We start from the raw sequence: 24489 nt of genomic DNA, 5'->3' as shown, positions 1-24489 counted from the left end.
AAACAATGCCTAATACAGCCATAACAATCCAGTTCCACAACGCCCAACACAGCCATAACTCTGAACCACAACTGTACTGTACTGGAGCATTTAAATAGTACTTACTTACCCCTATGTGGGGCACAGAAAGACTTGCCTACTCGCGCAGTGAACAACACTGGATAGAGTGTGTGGTTGGAAAGGTGTTGTTTTTCATCCTATGTTGTAAGTATTTCCATGTTGTATGTGAAGACCACCGAGAATCAGTTATCGTGTTATAGGATGCAGAGCTTAGCAATGTGGTGGATGACGCGGTGTGAGAAACAGATGTACAGTTTATGACCTTCAGTAAGCTGGCAGTTTAGAGTAGCTCCCCGGGCCCCGTTAAGATATTTTTTATAATCATAGTTCACTTACTGCACTGGGTTGCCCAACCTCATTTTCTTTAATGTGTTTTGAGGCATTTATGTAACTATTTTACAGGACTGAAAGTGTTGAGCATATACCATAAGGACATATTAAAGCATAATCATATGCAAAGAAAAGAATAACAAAATGCAATTAGGACCTGTTTAATGATACATCACTCAGGAGCAGTCTGAGATTTTACCTAAATGGCAAAAGGTTACCACAAATCCAATGTACAAAAAGGATTTAACCTTTGAACCAGGCTGAATCACCACCAATGACCCTACACTTATCAATGTTACGTGTTTGAAAAGAATGTAGTTCCATCCCACTGCCATCACACCCTTGTGTCTAAATCCTACATCACTCACGGTCTGTATAAACATTTATGCATGAAACACAAACATGGTCACACGTTATTGCCCTATTCTTTCCTGCTTATGCCACAGACTGATAGCCAGACCCAACAGAAAGAAACTACCCCACTTCAATATATTAGGAACTGTGCAAAAAAAGGTCCCGTGTAGTCAGTTTCTAATGACCTGCCATCATCCACATTTGCTTGAACCAGTTATCTTTCTCTTGTGAAATATCAAATTTCTGCTTCTGAAGCATACATGACTTTGCCACTAAAAGGGTCATGGCAAATTATCTTCACCAATGTGTAGTCAAGCCTCTAATCCCTAAAAAATTGTGTAACAATATTTTAAAGTTTATGGTCCTGGACAGGCATGATTGGAGAGATAAGTGGAGGGAAGATTTACTGGAATGGTCATTATCACTGCATCCCATGTCCGAATGTCAGTGTGAAATGTAAAGAAGCAGTCTAGTATGTAGCTAGTAGGGACCTACAGTGATGAACTAGATTATAGCCAATTTATTGGCCAGCAGTATGTGAAAAATCTCTTTTGTTAATCCATGCCTGTTCAATTGATGATGGCTGGTACATTACTGGATGACGGACAGAACCTGTAACAGATATGTCTTATGTATGTGTAAGAGTATAAAACAGTAAAAGGGAGTTTTTGTGCAGCCTGTATGAGCTACAGTTGGCTGCCTACCACCGAGTGTTATGGTATTACTATTCGTTATACAGTGCAAGTACCCCGGCACTCAAAGTGATAGCCTTTTTCCTTTTTGTCTAGACTTTATAAGCAAGCTACATTCCGTTTTCTTAATATACAATTGATAACAAGCAGAGATGAATTCATACAAAAGATGTACTTTTTAATTTAAGCAAAATATCAAAATTGAACATAACATTGAAGCATCAAAATGTACAAAAACATGACCATAAAGACCCCTTATTCTTCAGAAGGCAAAACAGTTGAGAAGCCAATTATAAGAAATGTTTGAGGCTCTATAGTCTTGATCCAAAAGCGCAACAGCCGACACGTGTTTCGTCACATCCAGTGACTTCCTCAAGGCTTTCAAAATAGAATATTTTCTCTGATTGGTAAGTTATATTTCTCCGAATTAGACGTAATGCGCGGCCACGGTACGACCAAAGCTTTGTTAGTTGGAGAAGGCAAAGTACGCCTATCCCACAGATTAGAAATCTGGAAATCAACCTGAATTGTAATTCCACAAATATTTGTCATAAAACCTGAGTATATTAATGTTTCAAGTTATTATAGAATCTTTCATTTTCCAAAGCCCGGTGGGTAAATTCCAAAGTAAGATTTCCCCTGTTAAAATCTCGTCCTATTCTGGAACCAGTATACTGAAAAGTGTTTGGCCTTTAGTGTCTCTTGTTGGATACAGCCATTGTTCCATCCCCACACGGGCTATGATAGGCCCTGCGTCAAAATGCTGAAATCCTACGGCATGGGCTTTGAAATTCGCGTTCGTCAGGAGGTATTACTATTCGTATCGGCCAGAAGGGTTATGCATTACTATATAATAACCAAGCTAGCCATAGGTCAGCCCTTCTTAATGTACCTGGATATTTTAAGTAGTGTGGTGGTTGGTCAGTTCCACATCTGGGGGCTGTAAATTGTGTATTGTACTTGAAGGTATAATTATTTTTGCAGGTTATTTACCAGGGTTGTGAGATGATGATGATGTTATCATGGCCCATGCCATGCTTTTAACTGTCTTCTGAGGTATATGCTCCAGAACGCTTCAAGTCTGGGCTGGTAGTGAGTGTAGCTTGTACTGAGAAAGCAGTGCCTCTAATAGATTTCTTATAGTAAGGTGGTATGATGATCTGTGATGCAAGCCTGGAGGGCAGTGTCCTGTTTTGGTTGCATTTAACTTGTAGGTACCGGGTTCTCTTCCCTTGGTTTCTTTAGAAGGCTCTGTGGACAATGCAGAGTGACTTGAACATTGCTCTTCTAGCTAGAGCTAGCCCGTGGAGTGATTGCAGGCCTCGGGTCATGTATTTTCTTGGTGCAGGCGAAGATGTAATCTTGTAGATTAGTTAGTTTGGGTTAGTTGTATTTGTGTATGACGAATCTGAGTGAGCCAAAGCAAGGGCTTTTGGCAAACATAAGCTTTGAGATTAAAAGTTTGAGGATAGCTTGTAGCATTTATTGGTATTCAGGGTAGGGGGAGAATCGAAACAGTGTTTTATGGCATATAAGATGCTCTATGATGTTGTTGATGTGAGGTATCATGGATAGGTTTGAATCCATGGTTACCTCTGGGTTTCTGACTTCACTTGATGTCAGTGGCGTAGCTAGACCTACCACCATCCGGGGTGGCCCCTTATTTTCCCGTCCGGTGCTGATACGGTGGGGGGACGACTGATGGACGACTTGTTCGCGGGGGGATTGCGGTAGTCGACAGACACGACTTACCTCTGCCGCCCCCAAAAGGAGTGCCGCCCAGGACAGACCGCCCCTCTGCACCCCCTAGTTATGCCACTGCTTGATGTTGTTGGAAGTCCTGGAATTCCTGAAGCCATGTAGCGGTAGGCTGGTATTTTTGCATTGTACACAAGTCAAGATCTCCTCCTTTACGGTGTTGCGCTTTAGGTGGTTACTCATCATCAATGTATTTATGGCATACAAGTAGTCATCATGTTTTGAGTTGTAGCGATCTTCCAGGCCATCCATTTTTAAAATGATTTGCATCATCTACATAGGTGTAACAGGTGAAGTTAAATGATTTAATCAGGTTTGGTAAAGGGGTTAAGTAGATGTTGAATAATAGAGGGGATATGATGTTTTCCTGAGAAATGCCACAGAGGTGAGTGAGAGGAGGTGATGTGCAAGGTTGTAGGTAGACTACACTTTGTCTGTGAGACTAGACGCAATCCATTTTAGAGCATTTTCACAGACTTGAAGATCGTGAAATCTTTGTAAAAGCATGTGGTGGTAGACAGTGTCAAATTCAGCTAATAGGTCCAGAAGCAATAAAGCAGCCACTCAGTTCTTGTCCACTGTGAGTTTTAGTTCATCCCAAATATGGCTGACTCTATGCCTCTGCCTGTTCGAAGGCCAGGCAGCTGGTCTGACAAAGGCATTTTCTTTGGTAATTTTTGAAAGGGGAGTAAACACTGCTCTTTCAAATATGTTTCCACGGCTTTTGACCTGGTCAACAGGTCAAAGCTATGGTCCTTGTTACTGGATTTGGGACTTGACAGGCCCCTTGTGTACTTCCTGGCTGATTTACACAAAGACTTGAGTGCCTCTATAAGGAGGACTCAGGCGGGAAAATGTACAGCTAGTTTTAAGTCTGGCAGAGGAGTGCGCCAAGGTTGCATTCTTGCACCTATGTTGTTTACATTGTATATAAATGCCTTGGAAGGAAAATTGTTATCTGCCACACCTGATATCCCGCGTATGGGAGGTATTCCTATACCTGTACTCCTCTACGCGGATGATGCAGTTTTATTGGCCCGGACACCTCTTGGGTTACAAAGATTACTGGATTCTTTTGGGGACTTTATGAATTCCATGGACCTCGTGGTTAATAATGGCAAATCACACATTATGTCGTTGGGTAAGGGGAAAAAGCACCTTAAAACCTTCCATTGTAACGGTGAAGTAATCTCGAGGGTGAAAGTGTTCACATATTTGGGAGTTGTTTTTGATGATAAAGGTAGTTGGGGCCCGCAACTCTCTATTAAGGTGAATGCTGTCCGCAGTTCTTCAGCTGCAATATTGGGTTTCGCGAAAAGATTTGGAGGAAAACCATACGCTGCCATTTTAGCCATACATCAGGCTAAAACTGTTTCAATTGCAAGATATGGGGCTGCAATATGGGGACATATTAAATCTGACCCCATACAAAGAGAAGAAAATAAATTTTTACGTGCTCTTCTCGGCCTCCCTCAATCCACTGCGACCTTTTCGATCCATCTTGAGTTAGGGACAGGCTATATCTCAGATATTATAAAAATAGCGCCTATCCTGCTGTGGATCAGAATTTGGACAAACCCGAATCTTAAGTCGAATCATAGGATCCTGAAGGACTGTATCAATTTGGACAATATGAAGGAAATCGAGTGGCTGTCCTATATTAAAATGTCAACTAAGAAAATTGGGCGGCCAGAGATTTTCACCAATCCTGAAGGTCTAAGTAAAGCCGACCTAAAATGGGTTAAAACAAATTTTAATAAGCACTGCGAAGTTGAGCGTGAATCCCAGGAGTTAAGTAAACCTACTGTAAGGGCTCACTTCTTGCTTATTATGTCTCTGACCATGCATCCCTATTTGTCTATAGTTATGAATCCTTATCACAGATGGCTACTGACAAAATTTCGTTTTAACCAGATTCACTTAGTATTAAGTGATTTACAGGGTTGGTTTAGACCGGAAGATGAGGCCCCTTGTAAATGTGATGATTTTTGCTCCCCAAGACACCACGCATTTTATGCTTTTTTGCCCTTTTTACCATGAAGCTAGGAAAAAGTTCATTTTCCCTATTTTGAAAGAGAAAGCTTTTGTTCAAACTAAACCTGCTTTATTGTTTCTTCAACTAATGGAATCCCCTGTAACCATGTTTTGTGTTGCTAGTTTTCTTGTGGCATCAATTAGGTCTATGAAGAAACGACAGGTGGCCACACGGGAGGAACTAAATTAGCTTTTATTATTGTTGACTGTGATATATTATTTTTAATAATGGAAACGTTTTAATGTTTTTAAATTGTTTTTATATGTTTTGTATACTTTTTTGATTTTAAGTAATCGAATAAAGTGTATTTGAAAAAATGAAAATATGTTTCCTAGTAATGCAACAATTGGTAAAGGTCTGTAGTTTGCTCGGTGAGGCAAGGTTTTTCTTTTTCAGAAGTTGACTAGTGTAGGTGGTTTTCATCTCAGAAAGGAATGAGCCTGGCTCCAGAGCAGGGGTCTCCAATCGGTCGATCGCGAGCTACCGGTACCTCGCCGAGACCCTGTGAGTAGCCTGTGATGCTTGCTGCTACATTTAGCAGCCCTTTAGTGTTGTTTTGGGCCATTTAGGCCGTTTTCAGGCTCAGTTGCCCGCCCTCACCCAAACCAGCTGCTCAGATTGGCTTTGAGCTTAGCTGGGGCGGTGCGGGCTGGGCTGAAGAGGATGACCTTCCTCTCCTTCCTACATGGAATATATGTCGTTACTACTCATTCCGTTGCAACGCATGCCTTTACCATGCATGCGTTACAACGGAATGTGTTTTCTACGCTTTTCCTGTACCTCCATTTTACCTTTACCCTGCTTTTTTTTGGGGGGGGGGGGGGGGGGAGACCCCCCCCCCCCCCCCTCCCAAGTCCCCTTTCTTCTTGTTTTGCTTTTTTCGCAGGTCTCCGCCGACACTGAAAACGGACTGACACATTTTTTCGGATTAGGAAGTCGTTGTTCCGTGATGATGTTGCTTGCGTGGTAAAGAAGGTCGTTGAAGCATTACGCGTTGTGAAGACGTTTACGAGGTAAGTGTACCGTTGTAAACGTAATGCGTAGAAAATGCTTCGTGGTAAAGGCTGTTTCCCTCCTACATGCAGATCAGTGTCTTGTGACCCATGACTGTCGATGCGCCCCCTGCCTTTTCCTCATTGTGTGAGTCACGAGTGCGAAGGGTGCTGGTGCGGACCTCAATCAGGCGTGGCAGGGCAGAGCAGCTGGTTTGCAGGTCATGCAAGCAGTATAGAACTGCCCGGGCCCGCGCCATCTGACCTTTTCAGCAGTACAGCCTACCACCTTACCTTCACCAGAGCAGCAGGTAAGGGGGAGAGCACACCCGACATTCCATGTTGTGTTGAACAATTCTGAAGTCTTTATTTACACTGGAGGGCACTGGGAGGCTAAAAGCACAACACGTTTTTATTTGCAGCTGCTGCCATTTTTCAGAGAAAGCGGTTATTTAATGTGATGGATGCTTGCAATGATAATGTTGAAGAAATCTTTTTATGGAAACATAGAGCCATCAAATCGGCTGCGTTAGGAGGCTTTAGAGCTCAAAATCACACACAATTTGTGGAGTTAAAAGAGCATTCGAATTGTTATCCTTGACTACTGAAAATGTAGACAAACCTCTACAGTATAGGGTTACCAGAAAGGGCAGTATCCTATGGCTTACCTACTGCTTTCCTGATGTGTGTAAAAAAAGGATGCAGTCAAACGCATCATTCTAACTACAGTATTTCCACTAGATGGCGCTAAAACCTTAAACAGCGCACATGTTAAGGTTGTCTGAGGTAAACGGGAATGCTTAATTGGCACGTCTTTGGCAAACGGATAAATTAAAGCAGAAAACAGATCAAGTATGGACGCGCATGGTCACAGATAATCATCGTGAGCCGCTACTAATTCCCTCTAGAATTTGTCGCGGGGGAAAAAAAGAACTACAGCCTAAATGAAAACGACAATTTGGCACAACACCAAGTCACATGTGTCTATTCATCGGGGGTATGCAGTCCACACACATTACATGCTCTGAAGTGGTTCAGAGAACAAACGCAGCAGTTACCACCGTTTCTTCTATTGGTATACAAGCGGCCTCACATTGGCAGTTCATGGTCACGTCGCGATTCACCATGGGCAGCGAGGCCAAACACAACAGGTGTCCTTGGAACCGGCCCTGCGTGTGCGTTTCTCTCAAGCTTTGTCTCGCATCTGTGCGCACATAACACACGCAGTTACATGAAGATGGCTAGCGTGTAAAAGACTTAACCAGGGTTTCTGCTGGCTGTGTTCCGGGTAATGCCGCTATTTGGGACGATTTGAAGATTTTGGGTTAGGAGAAAATGTGCAAATGCATATCTTCCCTCCTGTGTTTTTCTCCACATGCAAACGTTGTTGTGGAACTATTCCACCCCAAAATGCAGGTGAAAGGGATTTTTGGATCAATTCTAGGTATGCCTTGGAGTTTTGCCTGTTGTCTAAGAATGCTGGGGGTCCCAAATACAAAGGCTGTCTAATATGGATTCGAATTCATGACTATTTCCACCAATGAATCCTTTCCGTCTCTCTCCCTCTGCCTTGCAGGTTGTTTCCATCACAGCCTCCCCCCTTATCAAGTCGAGGAGGGGGCTGTTCATGTAGTTGTTTCTGCTAAAGATTTATGCATTGAGGAGAGATTTAGCGGTCGGAAGATATAAAGCAAGGACTTACCTTGCAGACACTGAGCAGGTGGGAGCAGGAAAAGGTACCAGAGAGTGGCGATGAAGATAGAGCGTTTGAGATCACGGTTGAAGATGATGTCAAGGTTGTGGGCATGAGGGAGGGAGAATGGAGTCTGAGAGAGATGGACTTGTGGCCATGTACAAGGGCTGGTACATGGTCATTGACTGATGGGGAAACAGGAGTCCGCTGACTCGCATCTACCAATGGCTTGATAGGACACCGTAATAGATGCATATTTGGAGTAATTTTAAAGCTCATAGGTGGGGCAACGATCCCTAGACTTTCTCCAGTAGAAATGTTTTGAGTACACCAGAAGCTGAATAGAGTAAAGCTGCAAAAATCATTGTCCGCCAGCATGAGGCGGTCCGAGTGCCCAACTGAGACAGTACATTGTGCAGTAGCATCGTTGGGCTTCCAGAACAAGTTGGGCATCGCCCATATGCTAGTGGTGCATTTTACCAGGGTAAGGACCTACCAGGCCTAACTCGCACTGACCCCGTCCAACCTGGAGGAACCGTGCATCAACCAGTCATGTGCAATGATCGATTATTCATTAAAGGTTTTTACGGTGACAAAGGAGCAGCGTCCCCTCGTCACTATTAATCCTGTCTTAGTAAAGCGCTGCGAGCTGGTGAAACAAGTGCAAGGTGCACACGCCTTGGGCATAAAAAGACTGGTGATAGGAGCCGCGGCGATAAAGTGCATTGTGCGATTTCCTACAGCATACAATGCTGGCCCAAAATGCAAAGTCAAAGGACCTGTCAAGTCTGACTCGCACTAGTCCTGGCCAGCCTGAAGGACGAGAATCATAAGCTGGTTTGTGTCATATACAAGGCGATTTCATTGAGCTTCAGGAGCCAGGAGGGTTCCCCTCAAATTCCTAAAGTGCTTTAATGATAGTAGGGGGTCTGCCCTACCTAACCCCTGCTAGTCCTAGCCAAGATGTAGCAAGAAAGCTGTGAACTTCTTATTGACTGCAGTTTCTCACACTGAGAGAGCTAATACGTGAACCAATTTGAGAAGTGCACCCAGTAGTTTAGTTAGACCATGGGGGCTCCCTTCTGAATCACAGGGAACCCCCTGGTCTAATCAGTTCCAGATCCAAGGCCTGCCAAATCCAAGGCCTGCCACACCTAATCCTCACTGGACCTAGTCTATCTGTAGCAGCAAGGTTGCAGGTCGATGAGTAAAGTGCGGTGCCAGTACAATCCAGCGGCGGCTCCTCCGCTACGGTGGAGGAGCGTCACCCTCCCTGCCAGCAGCCTAAAAAATAAAAAAAATAAAAGAGAATAAATCACGGTTTGTTATCGTTTTATTTTGTTTCCCGGCTGAGTCTTGAGGGTGGGGCCAGGAGAGGTGACAGGCACCGACAGAGAGTGGTCTGCACTGCTATCAGTGCGCATGTCATTTTGGTCTGGCAAATCGAGTGCGCTCAGGCCAATCTTGAAGCTGCTATCATGCAGGAGAGCAGCTTCAGGATTGGCAGCAGGGGAGTCTGGTGCCTGCAGTGGAACCACGAGAGGAGCATCAGGGCAGCGACGCGGCAGGCAAGCCCCCCCTCTTTTTATCGTTGTCGTCTCCTCCCCCTCCCCGTGCACCACCACTCTCCTCAGACGCTGGCCGCTCCTTCTACAATCACTTTAGGCTTAAGAAGTACAATGATCGCGCCATGCGAATACACTGGGCTTGCGAAGCAAATCTAGTTCATGAAGTGCATTTGATAGTATCATAGGCCTACTGATTTTAGCTGGCACTAATCCTGGCCCACCTGAAGTAGCGAATTCTTGAACCAATTATTAACATTTCTAGAACCATTTCGTCGGCTTCAAGGCCCAGGCTGATTCCCATTCGATTCACACAGTACTTTTGTGGTAGCAAGAAGACTGCCAGGCCTAGTCCGTACTGGCCCTAGCTAAGCTATAGCAACATGGTTGTAAGCCATGCGTTGAAGTGCATAGTGGAATTGTGGTGAGCAGCTGTACTTACAATTAAGGTAAACAGGCGGGCTACCACTTTTAACTGCCCGCTATAAGAGCAAGATACACACTTGTGTAAAGTAAACAAGGCTGCGGGTTGAGGAACAGGTATGTTTCTTTCCAGAAAAACCGGCAATCTCCTTAGTACTGCCTTGTAAAGCAGATTTCAGAAAATTACTTCGGAAGTGTTTGATTCTGATAGCAAAACTACTGTTACATTCAAATAAACCTTTGTATGGAATGCCGTACAGCCTGAATTAATGTACTAATCCTGATAAAATGGAATCCATAGCTTGTGAGCACAGAAGACTACCTCCAAAAGGACAGCAAAGACCAAGTACAAATGTGCACCCCCCCCCTCATTCTTTTGCTGTATATGCTCTAATTGTCAGCAGTGAAAGACCAGCAGGAAATAGATGGGTCAAGAGATGCTGTTGACCTGCAAGAGCACAGCCACCTCCTCCAATAGTCTCTGGTAGTGCCTCGTGCAGAGATAGGCCTGTAAGTATTCCCAGGAGCTTCAATGACCCCTTGCGCCTGCAACAATCAACCTCCGCACCACCATGCACCCTCTGTTCCCCCTCTCTAAACCAAACCTTCTTCCTCCTGTTCCCACTGCCCCCATCGCTTGGCAAACCTAGACCATTCCTACCTGGTGTGGGTTCCATGGATTTTAACTTGAAGTGCATCTTCACCACATCCCTTGCATTTATCCCCACCCCCCTCATTGAGCAGTTGAAGTGCTACACAACGTTGGGGACGAGGGCGGCTGCTGGAGACCAGGGCCTGGTTTGTTGACTGCAGGCACACATTTCTGTACTTCCCCCTTCACAGTTTCTTCCCTTTCCACCACTGACTGCCAAAGTGCTTACACAGATCCGAAGGAATTGGCTCATGCATTGTGGTCAGAAGTTTGTTGACAGGTGGGAAAAAAAACAGCACCCAAGCACACATTCAGTTTGCTGCTTCCCCGGCACATGGTGAATGCACCACAGAACTAAGCCAATTATTGGACTTCTCAGCATAAGCATTCGTCTTCCATCGGCAACAGTCACAGCTAGACTAGGTTGGCCTTTTACCTTTGCATTACCAAGGTCAGAATGATCTGGCTTCCTCACCTATTCTGTGTTACCTCTCCAAGATGGAATTCTGCAATTGTCCACTGTTCATCTGTCTTTATTAGATAATAAAGTACCAGGCCCATGCAAACAGTTTTTGTTCCTGATAAACCTTTGGGAGGGATTTGCTGGAAGCTTCATCAATCCAAGAACCCATAGGCACTAATGTGGCTTCAGTGCCCAAAACCACAGCAGGAAATCTCAGAACAATACCAGCTACTAGAAACATTTTATCGACCACAGTGTTTCACCACCCGAGACAGTACTCTTACAAATAAAAGAAAACAAGCATTGGTAATGCTTCGGTTTCGGCGATGTAATGAATAAACAGCTGTTTTCATCAATCATCGTCCGGGTGAAGGTAAGAGCTCCCTGACAGATAACACAGGAGTGCAGAGGATGTAGTGCAGCGGCCAGAGCTGCTGACTCGAGGGCTGGGGATCTTGGTTTGAGTCTCAGCAGCACCGAGCAACATCCTGTGATTCTATGCAAATCACTTAATCTCTTTGGGTGATAAATTGTTATATAAATATGCTGCAATAAAAGGCAAAACTTTATGAAAATATAGTACCACCAAAGCAGATGTTAACAGTATTTAGACGTCAGGAAACTGATAACAGAAGCAGATGAGGAACAAGCATTGGCAAATGCAGGAAAATATGCTACAGCCAATAGAAATGGAGGAAAGGTAAGCAGCACACGCAGGAACCAATGAGAAACCAGGAAAGAGAGCAGGTCCTTTTTAACCCCTTCAGCGCGGCGCGGATTTCCGCGCCACGCTGAAGGTTCTGAGCGCGGGCGGGGCCATGACGGAACGGTTCCGTCATAAGCACAGCCCAACCGACGTGCATGACGGAACCGTTCCGTCATGCGCGTCGAAGGGGTTACGTTTATATTATAAACAATAGATTTCTCAAGCACAGCGCAAGTGCTGTGCAGCCGAAACCTAAAAAGATTACAGGCTGGGAAGCAAAATACCAGTATAAAAAGAAAACAAGCATTTACGATGCAATGGTCTCGGCATTGGTAAAGTTAGAGCTATTGGCATTGCTCATGACATTATTTTGTTTATGTTTTTGTTTTTAAAACATTTAAAGAAACGGCATTGTTATTTACAATGTCAATAGCTTAATCACTCTCAAATGCGAGACCTATTGCATTTGCACCCACACACAGAGCCACCTACACACACACTGATTAAGCTATTGACATTGTAAATAACAATGCCGTTTCTTTACATGTTTTAAAAACAAAAACATAAACAAAAAAAATGTCAGGAGCAATGCCAATAGCTCTAACTTTAACAATGCCGAGACCGTTGCATTGTAAATGCTTGTTCGCTAGCCGAGACCTAAAAACTAAATAAAACATGTTCCGCAGAGGAAAATACAAGCAGCCTTCATTTTGTGTTCAGGCAGTGTTCTTGAGTGTGTACAGTTTCCCCCTTTCAGATGGTTGTGAAATCTATGCTATCAGGCAGCAGAAAGGAATGATTGAATGAGAAATACAAAATATTTCTTTACTGTGTAAAAGACGAGCGTTGCTTCTCGTTTTCGATGACACAGTCAATAATACACTGCAAGCACACCACTGCCTTTCTCCGAGGCGAAGCAGAAATGCCTCGGAGAAACGCAGCGTCCTTTTCGGATTTGGGGGCGTGTTTTGCTGTTATCTCCTCCAGCCATTGGCTGGAGGAGATAATTAGACTTTCTGCAAAAAACACGCCCCCGATCCGAAAAGGACGGGGCATGATCGGAGTGACGGGACCTCTTCTCCAATGGCTGGCCAGCATTGAAGAGGCCAGCCAATGGAGAACAGGGGAGAAGAGGGGCGGGTTCAAGCATCTCTTCTCCAAGTCATTAGATCTCGGATCGAGACTGCGCAAGCGCAGCCTTCGAGCCGAGACCTAAAAATGAATCAATATGTCACTGAGATGTGGCAATCCTAAAAAATAAACCACACCTTATTACTAACCACACTCACCTATACAAAAGATGACAAAAACCCTTTCAAGTGAAGCGTCAAAGAAGCCCGCAAGTAGAGAGAAAGACCCATCCTGTGATCCCGTGGTTTGTTTAACTTAGCTGAAGTTTCTGACTTTGGCAGAGCTTCAAAAAAACTGGCGCACGGAGTGAATGCATATATATTATGTGGACATTAATTATCTAGAACACTGGAAATTATAATTACCAGTATGGGAAAAATACCAACATTAAAATGAAGAAACAGTTCAATACATTCTTTGTGAAGTGTAAGACTTGAAGCTTTAAAAATTAGACAATGAGCAGTTTAACTGAATTTAACGGCACAGTCTCCACTGCACAAAAGGAGGCAGAGTGGAAAACAGGATGTAATGGTATTTAGAAAACGTGCTTTAATATAGTGTAGAGACTCAGCAAAATTTGCTACGACCTTCAGAAATCATGACTGACAAAAAGCGTGGAAAAAATACAGCAAATGATACAAATGCACATTAAAATATGTAAAGAGTGAAAAGGGAATTAAACAATTAAAAAGACTGATGATATTAAATGCATTTCCCTCTTCCTCGTTTACACTTACCACCGAGAAGCAGCAAAACCATCAGATCAGAGGCTGTTTTAAGCTCCGCGATCTCCTCCTCTTTGTCGCTGTTCACAGTTTGATGGACAATCTCCAGCAAGCACTCTACCAAACCGGCGTCAACCAGTTGTAGCTTAATGATATCTGTGAACATACACACACAGGCCAATGGTAATATTGCAAGATTAGGGCGGGATCTCATACACTTTTTACAGATTGTCATTCGTTTTCCAGATTTAAAATAAACAAAAAAAAGTAAACAATCAAAACACTAGGTTCCATTGACGAAGTCACATTAACAGACTCATTGATACCTCTTAATTAATATTGCAAAGGGAAATCAGCTTACATGTTGTCCTTCCATCACACTATGGTAGCAGAATGCTCCTCACAATCCTCAAATAAAGCCTATTCGCATTAGTAACTATCAATGAGCACATTATTTATGGGATCACCAGCCTCCCACACACAGTATTATCGCAGGGCTGGACCTCTGTGCAGTAAAAGATATCGCCTAGAGTATGTGTCACCCATATGTGGTCGGTTCCAGCATACCACCATCCAATGTCATTTGGGCAGCAAGAGTCAGTAGTCTATAGCCATTCACTGTTCAGCTAGAACATCATCAACCCGATTGATTTAAAAAAAAAAATGTGATTTCTTCAAAAGAGTCATGCAGGTCACTAACACAAGCAAAGCCTGCAAAGGGTCACACTGCAATATCTCTGTTTTGAATCACCTCTGCACACCTAGGCAACCAAAACTGTGGGTACCAGGTGCAGAGATGTACGGTAGAAATGCATTTCTTAGGCATATAGCCCAACAGGCACAAGTCACTATGCTCAGCTTGAACAGCCAGCAAACAGGCCAATAGTTCTGGCCACTCCTTTGAATACCTTGAAGCTAAACTAAAAGTACAAGGTTCCCTCCCAATTCGTCTACATAATATCTTTCACCCTCCTGGAATCCCTCATCCCTTCATTGATGAATTCTCTGACCTTCTGACACAATCCTCAATTTCCAACTCTAATAATGTCTTGCTTGGTGATCTCAACCTCCACTGGAACGCTACTGATGATCCCTCAATCACACTCCTCACAAATCTGCTGGAGATTAATGACCTCAAACAATTATGCCAGGCCCCAACCCACACCAAAGGAGCCCTCCTGTACGCCATGATTACTAATAAGAATCTGGCCTGCCTGACCAACATCATCCCCATCGACTCGTCTGACCACCACCTCATTCTGTTCACCATTGTTACCTCAGCACCACCCACCCCCCAAAATTTAACAAACCACAAAAATGGACCAGAAATCTTAAACTTATCCCCCCGGTGTTCTTGAGGCTCAACTTCAAGCTCAACATCTCCTCACCCCACCCTCACAAAATGCGAATGAGTTTACAGAACACTTTAATAAAACTGTCACTGATGTCCTTGACCAATTTGCCCCGCCTAAACTTAAAAACCAAAGAATTATTCCTTCCAAATCTTGGTTTAATTCAGAGCTCAACAACGAAAGACGCTCACTAAGACTGATGGAAAGAACATGGAGACACCATCCCTATCCCTCACATCTGGCACTCCTCAGATTAGCTAGATCCACATACAAAAAACACATTTTTAACGAGAAGGCACCCTTCTGCACACAACTAGATCAGGCCAAAAATAGACCCAGGGAATTGTTCAACATCGTTCGTAACCAAACATCCCCCGCACCTCCTAATCCAAAGGCATCGATTGCTAGAGGTGAAGAAATTGCCCAATTCTTCTCGGAAAAAAACCCCCAAAAATCTCCAAAATAGATCAATTCTTCCTCTTAAAACAGATCCCAAGCAACACCCAACATGACCTCCAAAGCACATACCACATTCCCCACACCCCCTGATCCCTCCCCACTCTTACCCACTACAGCACCTCACCCCAACTACTCCTCTCACTTACCTACTACACCTCCCCTAGACTACTGCCCACGCTTACCCTTATCTACATCTCTTGAAACCATTCACCCTAACTCACAACTAAAAAACAATGCCTCCTTGCTTAACTTCCTCCCTGTAACTGAGCATCAAGTCTTTAACATCATCCAATTTTATACTGGCGAAGGCTTTGGACTACTCCCGAGCTCTCTTTGTACGCCAAAGGGATTATTGATGTCATAGAACTAGATGTCTTTCATAAAATTGAATGGCTGAGGCAGCTTCGTCAGACCTTAACAGCCATGGGCATGGCGGGACTATGGAGTGAACCAACAACTGCGCAGTTCCCCCCAAAGAAAGTTATGAAAGCTATTTATTGGGAGCGGGTTAACCACCAGGTGTGGAATCGTGTAAATCCTAATGGGATGGCTGGTCGTTATCTGGAGGCGAAGTTTACACCCGCCTTTGAACCCTATTGGGACCTGATCACAAAGCCTAGAGACAGGAAGCTGTATTTTCAGCTGCGAGCAGGTTCTCTTCCAATTAAGTCTCTTACAGGCAGATGGTCTAGTGCAAATGAAGAGATCTGTCCAGCTTGTGGGGTGCATGTTGAATCTATCGCCCATTTACTGTTTGTCTGTCCAGCACTTGCTGTTCCTAGGCAAGTGTGGTTGTCACCATTGTGTAGGAACTTGGGAACCACGAGCAGTGCCATTGCCTTAAGAATTTTATGCACCAGCACTTCCCCAACCATTTCTATCCCATTAGCAAAATTTCTGGGTTGGGCGTGGAACCTAAGGGCGAAAGCCTCTAGCAAATCACAGATAATTCCCTCTCAAGCTACCAACATCGCTGTCGCCTAGTGTCAAATTATGTAAAATGTTTTTACAATGCTGTAGCCCAGGGGGTTTTTTAATTATACATTGTTAAACTTGCTGTTAGTCCGACTAGTTTAATGCTTTTTTAGAATTCATTTTAACTTATTTATTGATGAACTTAACAATTTTAATGTGTTTTTATATGTAATGTTTTGATTTATGTTTGTGTCTTTCATGATTTTGTTAAATCAAATAAAGACTAATGGTATGGCTTCCCTTTAACATCATTGCTAAACTTAAACCATCCTTCCATACTAAAGACCCCCTCCCATCTAACCTTGTCCAAGACCTAAAACACATTGTTACCCCATCTTGAACCACAATCATCAACACCTCCCTTGCCACAGGATGTGTCCCCATGTCCTTTTAACTTGGTCAAATCACTCCCATTGCTAAAAACCCTAATGCCGACCCCAATGATCTTAATCTTTGCCCCATCTCCAACGCCCCCCTTCTTTCTGAAGCCCTTGAAAAATGTGTCCTGCTCCAATTAGACAAGCACAACGAAAATTTCAACTTACTCGACCCCCTACAATTAGGCTTCAGGAAAGGCAGCAGCACCGAAACTGCCATGCTTAATATTGTCAATGACATACACCACTCCCTTGATAATGGCGAGACCTGCCTTCTTATCCTCCTGGATCTCTCCGCAGTGTTTGATACTGTTAACCACTCTGCCCTACTTAATGTGCTCAGAGATCACTTCGGTCTCAATGGTACTGCCCACAAATGGTTTGTCTCCTATCTATAACACCGAACTCAGCAAATCAAAATTAACAACTGTCTATCTAACCCTACTCCGGTCTCCCTAGGAGTCCACCAGGGATCTATTCTCTCTCCCTCTCGCTCTCTTTAACCTCTTTATGGAACCCCTCACCCTCATTCTTAAACAAGCTGGACTCGACTACCACCTCTATGCCGATGACACCCTACTACAAGATCGAAACCCATGCTGACATCATACACCTTAACACCCTCACTGAGATCCAATCCTGGTTCGAAGTAAATCATCTCAAACTCAACCTCCACAAAACTGAAATCATTCTCTTTTCCCCTAAAAATAACCCTCTCCCTAGTCAATCCTGGATCTCCGACCTCAATGCCCTCAGCTGCTCACTCTCCCTGTCCAACTCAGTAAAATCTCTTGGTATCTCCATCGACAATAGCCCAACTCTCAATGTCCACATCAAAAACTCGGCTAAAGGAGCCCTCTTCACTCTCCGTCATCACAAGAAAATTAAACCCTTTATTCCAATGGATGACTTTAAATTAGTTGGCCTTTACGGAGCTCTCCCTAGTGAGGGTAACTGGGGCTGCGAGCTGCGTGTTACCAGAAGTGGTGACAATTTCCCTACCTGCTACGATCTTGAATGCATTTTAGAACGCTTTTACAGTTGTTATGTTTGCATCTTTGGGGGGCTTTTAATAGCGTTAAGGGGAATTTTTAAGCCAGGCACACTGACACCCTTACCATCTTTCCACCTTCTTCCACCTTGTATAGCCGCTTTTCAGCCGATACTCGGCGGCGGTGGGCGCCATCTTTGGTGAGGCTGGGGGAGCGCTCTAGTCGCGCCGTCCTCACGTCCTCCTGGAATATTTAACAGGGTTTGCCAGTGATTTCGGTGCCTTTACGGAGCTCTCCCTAGTGAGGGTAACTGGGGCTGCGAGCTGCGTGTTACCAGAAGTGGTGACAATTTCCCTACCTGCTACGATCTTGAATGCATTTTAGAACGCTTTTACAGTTGTTATGTTTGCATCTTTGGGGGGCTTTTAATAGCGTTAAGGGGAATTTTTAAGCCAGGCACACTGACACCCTTACCATCTTTCCACCTTCTTCCACCTTGTATAGCCGCTTTTCAGCCGATACTCGGCGGCGGTGGGCGCCATCTTTGGTGAGGCTGGGGGAGCGCTCTAGTCGCGCCGTCCTCACGTCCTCCTGGAATATTTAACAGGGTTTGCCAGTGATTTCGGTGCCTTTACGGAGCTCTCCCTAGTGAGGGTAACTGGGGCTGCGAGCTGCGTGTTACCACAAGTGGTGACAATTTCCCTACCTGCTACGATCTTGAATGCATTTTAGAACGCTTTTACAGTTGTTATGTTTGCATCTTTGGGGGGCTTTTAATAGCGTTAAGGGGAATTTTTAAGCCAGGCACACTGACACCCTTACCATCTTTCCGCCTTCTTACACCTTCTATAGCCGCTTTTCAGCCGATACTCGGCGGCGGTGGGCGCCATCTTTGGTGAGGCTGGGGGAGCGCTCTAGTCGCGCCGTCCCCACGTCCTCCTTTCTCCCTATATAATGTGCAAACCGGCCAGACGGCGCAGCGGGCTGGCGCAGCGGGCGCGCCGGACGCGCGCCGAAGCCGCGCCTAAGCCAAGCCCGTCTGCGCCCGTCCGCGCCAGGACTGCGCCAGCTGCAGGATATGCCAGGCAACAACCACTCACCATCAGGTATGACAATAAGGCCCTATTAGCATTACGCCCTAAGATGGGTACCCTGTGTAAGAGTTGTCCACCTACTGACTATCTCCGGGGCCCTTTCTCATGTTCACATTGTAAATGGACTCCTCCCGTGATGCCCTTAGAAATGCTAAAAATTCCCGTTCCCTCTATGCACGGAGGCAACAACTTTAAGGGAGGTCTTATCAATGCCCGCTCGTTGTGTGGCCACAGCCAAGACATACACGATTTAATAATGTGTTATAGTCTTGACGCCCTTTTCATAACTGAAACATGGCTCAACGAATCATCCAATCCTGATTTGGCTATTGCCCTTCCCCCGGATTTTACCATCTTTAGGCGGGACAGACAAATCGGGCGAGGAGGCGGGGTTGCAATCATTGTCAAAAGGTCATTTTTGTGTCATACATTTGATCTGGGACACCTCAAAGCAGGTGAGAGTATTGGTTTTTCGATCAGACTTAATGCCTCTACCTCCTTTTCGGGAGGCCTAATCCATCGCCCCCCAGGCAATGCTACTCCCTTTCTAGACTCCCTAGATGAAGTGCTCGGGTCACTTATGTTACGCTACCCACACTTTACTCTACTAGGAGATATGAATTTGCACCTGGAATCAGGCACTGACCCTTATGCTATTTGCTTCCATCATACCCTAAATATTTTTGGACTGGCTCAATTAGTGACTGCACCCACCCACCTAGCCGGCCACACTCTTGATGGTATTTGTTCCAACTTAAGTACCATGACTACGTCTCCCCCCATTCCGCAAATTTGGACCGACCACAGTTTCATTCCCTTTGACATCAAGAAACAAGTTCTAGCTCCATCAACAACAAAGCACCCTCAATCTTCCCTCTCGGTAAATTGGAGAAAAGTGATTGATCGTATCAAACTGGATACCCAGTTATTGGCTCAGGCCCCTGAATTGAGAGGAGACGTAACGGCCGACTCTCGTAACTTTCACGTCTGGATGGATCAGATTATTTTAGAAAATTCTGACCCTAAAGGCGACCGCCGGAACTGTCCTAAAAGGAAGTTAAGTGCCCCATGGTACACCCAGGCCTTAACTGAGAGCCATTTACTTTGTAGAATAAGAGAAAGGAAGTGGAGGAAAACATATGATGAGGTCTCAAGAGCCCTTTATGTTCAACAGAGGAAATTATACCTCTCTAGCATAAAGACTGCCAAAAAGGTGTATTACACTAAAGCTATCAACGATGCACATCAGAAACAAAAAACTGTTTTCTCCATAGTTAAATCCTTTACTCACCCCAAAGCCCTCCAGCCCGAAATCCCGCCCTCTGAGAGTTTGTGCAACAAAATTGCAGATTTCTTTGAGGAAAAAATTGTAAACATCCAAAAGGATTTCCCGCCTCCTTTGATTTCTCTTACTTTAGGCCCCCAAAAACATGTAGCCGAAAATAGCCATTCCCTTGGTAGTTTCCAACCGGTCTCCCTCCAACAGACCCGCAAGGCGATTTTGGCTTGCAAGTCCGGAACACCTACTGACTCCTGTCCCCCCTGCATTCTACATCATCTAGTTGAGGTAGTGAATCCAACCATCAATGCCATCATAAACACATCCTTAGAATTAGGGATTGTGCCTAATGAATGGAAAAAGGCTATCGTAAAACCTCTTATGAAAAAGCAGAACAAATCGCCAACGGATCTGACCAATATGCGCCCCATTTCACTCCTGCCTGTTCTAGGAAAGATCACTGAACGGATGGTGCATTCGGAGCTAAAAGCATTTGTGGAGAACCACAACATCTTGCATCCCCAACAATCTGGGTTTCGCTCTGGCCACTCCACTGAAACGGCTCTGGTAGAACTCTCTGACTCCATCAAGTTCCTGCAGGATGAGGGGAAGCAGGCCGTCCTCATCCTGCTCGATCTAACAGCAGCTTTTGACACCATCTCTCATGTCATCTTGAATGACAGGCTGCGAGAGATTGGTGTGACAGATACAGCTTTGGCATGGGTCAAATCTTTCCTGTCCAATAGGTCCCAGTCTGTATCTTTGGGTCACTACTTATCCAGCGAAAAAACTATTACATCCGGAGTACCGCAGGGATCCATATTAAGTCCACTTCTTTTTAACATCTATATGGCACCCCTCCTCGCTGTGATAGAGTCACACGGGATCCTCGTTACGTCATATGCAGACGACACTCAATTGGTCGTCTCCATTGACAAAAACCGCACGGATACAGAATTGCGTTTTCAGAATTGTCTCACTGAGGTATTTCAGTGGTTAAATTGAAACCACTTGAAGTGCAACAGTGGGAAAACTGAAATCATACCATTGGGCCAGGACCTACCTTTCTGCCCGAGGGATTGGTGGCCCAAAGACTCTGAGGCCCCGCCCAGTGCTGTGTCTTCTGCTCGCAACCTAGGCGTGCAATTTGATGCTACCTTATCATTTGATGATCATGTTAGGATCACGGCTGGCTGCTGCTTTGGTCTTATCAAATCTTTAAAGAAATTTTTTGACTTCCTCCCCATTGCCTCCAGGAAATCGGTCGTGGTTGCACTAATACTCTCCCGACTCGATTATTGCAATGAGTTGATGGCAGGGGTAAAAAAGTCCACTTTGAAGAAGTTACAAAGTGTACAGCACGCGGCGGCACGGTTAGTGTTAAAACTCCCTAGGAAATCTTCAGCCTCAACTGCATTAAATTCTCTGCACTGGTTGCCACTGCATAAGAGAATTCTTTTCAAACTCTTACTCACAGCTTTTAAATCTTTGAAAAATATAGGTCCCAAATACCTTGTTAAACGTTTTATTCACTATGATCCTGTACGATGTCTGCGATCCTCAGGGGCCAATCTTGCTAAGATCCCGAGGCATAAATACAAAACTAGGGGCGGAAAAACGTTCACAGTCCTAGCAGCAAGAGCTTGGAATAATCTACCCGTAAATCTTAGACTGATTGAGTCTGAATGCCCCTTTAGGAAACAACTGAAGACCTGGGTCTATCAGCAATCAGATACCTATGTGCTAGCAGCCATCTAGATCTTTTCACCACTTATCCCCTATACGCATGCTCAGCGCCAAGATGCTCCTTCCGGAGCAAAGTTGCGCTTTATAAATATCCAAATAACAATAACAATAACAATAGTCCAGTTACTTGTCCTTTCGCGAATATATTACGGTAACGCCATCCTCACTTGAATCCCCAAGGTCCACCAAGCTCCACTCAAATCTGAGCTCAACCTTGCAGCAAGGCTCATCTCTGACTGCAAACGTTTGGACCACATCTCCCCTGCCCTCAGAACTCTCAAATGGCTCCCCATCTAAGGCAGATCCACCTACAAAACAGCGTGCATTGTACACAAAGTCCTCTATCAAAACACACCACCATACCGCGCCAATAAACTCTGCAAAGCGGGCAGCACACAAACTTTGAGAAGCACCAACGTTCTCCTCCTAGTCCCACCCCTGCTAAATAAGAAATCCACACAATCCCGCTCCTTCTCCGGAAATGCACCAAACATCTGGAATGCCCTCCCCAAAGTCCTACGATGTAACCCTTCTTATGTCAGCTTCAAAAAAGACCTCAAAATGCACCTCCTCAATAAACACTGGGGGTCTTAATCTTGCGCCCTGCACCTGATCTCCAATTTCCTTGTCATATATGTATATAGCTATTATTTATTTTATGTTTATTTTATATGTGTAATAAATGTGTAATTTTCATGCCGTTTCTCCTCTGTTTTCGGTTGATATTCTACGTTGTTGATATATTGTTTTTGCCTTGTTGCTGAAATATTGCATTTTAACCGTTACTATCTTCTTACCAATGTAAAGCGCTCTGATACCTCTGGGTCTAGCCAGCGCTATATAAAACCTCTGAAAATAAATTAAATAAATAAATAAACAGGGTGGACTCAAATTTAAAAGGACTCATCAGAGAAAGGCGTCCACGAACATATAGGCTATATGTATAATTTCAGGAATGCAAAATGATGGGCACGTGCTCCTGACTTAACCTAGACATATTGGAACTGTGAATCTGATAGTATAACCCAACATTAAGATCAAGTAAACGTCGTCAACTTTCAATCATTTGTAGCTGCAGTTTATTTAACACCACAGTTCTCCCACCATCATTCCAAAACAAGATAATGAGAAAGTGGTTTGCTCCCTAAAAAGAACCAGAGTGAGAATCATCAGGATATTCTTGAAGTGATAAGAGTGAGAACCCGGCCATCTTGGTCATGGAAATCCTTCTCATTATAGAGCGTTGGAGCGCATACAACCAACCAGCGCAGGGCAGCCAAAGATATGGATCTGCTCCCTGAGACAAACCATATATCCCATATTTATTTAGGTCTGTTGTGTGATTGATAGCCAGAAGACCTCCCTCCAAAGGGCCCAACAAAACTGTCATCTATGACAGCCAGGGCTCTCTGCATCACTAGACTCTTAATTCTCATACTTATGTACCTGCACCAATCCATATAATATAACCTGATCTTTAATCATGATAATGATGCGGATTCTTCAGAAAGGTTTTTACTTTTGGGTACATTGCAGATCCCAGTTTTTGTCCTTGCTACCAACTAGAATAGTTGGCCTCAACAACAAACCTATCTATCTGCATGTCTCAGCTATATCACTACAAAAACATTTCTAGGAATTTTTCTAGAACATTTTTCTAGGAATTAACCCATCGTCTGGACACATTCTTCAAAATAAAGTCAAAGATTAGTGACCTACTTGTGGAAGGATTAGGCTGTTCTAGACAACACAGATGAATCAGCTGCAAATATTACTAAGCAAGCAAAACGAGCTGCTGTCCACACTCAAGGTGCATACAGAGTGATTTATACATATATTATATAAATTCGAGCAAAACATACTTGTCTATATTTGTATGTTTAATCTGTTTCACTTCCATCCAAATCGTAAGGATACTTGGAAGGTCAAACTCCTCAATGTTATTATTTCTTTAATTACCTCAAATACAATAATGACCACTAGATGCCGGTGAATGCTTTTTATTTTAAAATATAGGGATGGGAGCTGCCTCCCAGCATGGCATGGCTTAGCCTCCACCCCAAATAAATTGGTAAAAGGTTTTCTTGCCACACCGGTGGGCAGATGGGGGTAATTACCCCCAACCTGCCCCCCTAGGGAGGGCAGAAAGCCCACTAAATGGCAGAAGTAGTTTTAAAAAAAAATATAGGAATGGGGTCTTTTGCCCCGCCACGGGCATGGCTATGCGCGAACCCTGACTGATTTGGGCAACAGTCTCTCTGCCCACTGGGGGGGCAGATCGGGGAAAATTACCCCAATCTGCCCTTGGTGGGGCAGAAAGACTGTTGCCCGAATCAGTTGGGGTTCGCGCATAGCCATGTCCGTGGCAGGGCTGAAGACTACTAGATGCCAGGGAATGGTTTAAAAAAAATATATATGGGTGGGGGCTGCTAGGCATGGCTTGACCCCCACCCACTCCAAGTAAATGGGCCAACAGTCTTTCTGCACCACGGCCAGATGGGGGTAAATACACCTGATCTGACCCCCAGGAGGGCAGAAAGCCCACTGTATGGCAGCAATTAGTATTTTTAATAAAATAGGGATGGTATTTCCCATTATAACATAAGGCCTCACTATCAAGAGTCTTTCTGCTCTCC

At 44.4% G+C, this 24489-nt stretch overlaps 1 protein-coding gene across 3 annotated transcripts in view; it reads right to left on the bottom strand.

Moving 5' to 3' along the window:
* The window catches only part of RAP1GDS1 (Rap1 GTPase-GDP dissociation stimulator 1), a 629061-nt gene that overhangs the window by 91782 nt on the left and 512790 nt on the right, over positions 1-24489 (bottom strand). For all 3 annotated transcript variants that reach the window (XM_085641163.1, XM_085641161.1, XM_085641162.1), the window contains one exon: positions 13592-13735. In XM_085641163.1, the coding sequence (XP_085497289.1) occupies positions 13592-13735 (144 nt within the window). The remainder of the gene's footprint in view (positions 1-13591; positions 13736-24489) is intronic.

The sequence above is a fragment of the Triturus cristatus genome, chromosome 2_2 (genome assembly GCF_964204655.1).
Source record: "Triturus cristatus chromosome 2_2, aTriCri1.1, whole genome shotgun sequence".
Classification (NCBI taxonomy): domain Eukaryota; kingdom Metazoa; phylum Chordata; class Amphibia; order Caudata; family Salamandridae; genus Triturus; species Triturus cristatus.
The sequence above is the reverse complement of the archived record's forward strand: the minus strand, read 5'-3'. Positions and strand labels throughout refer to the sequence as shown.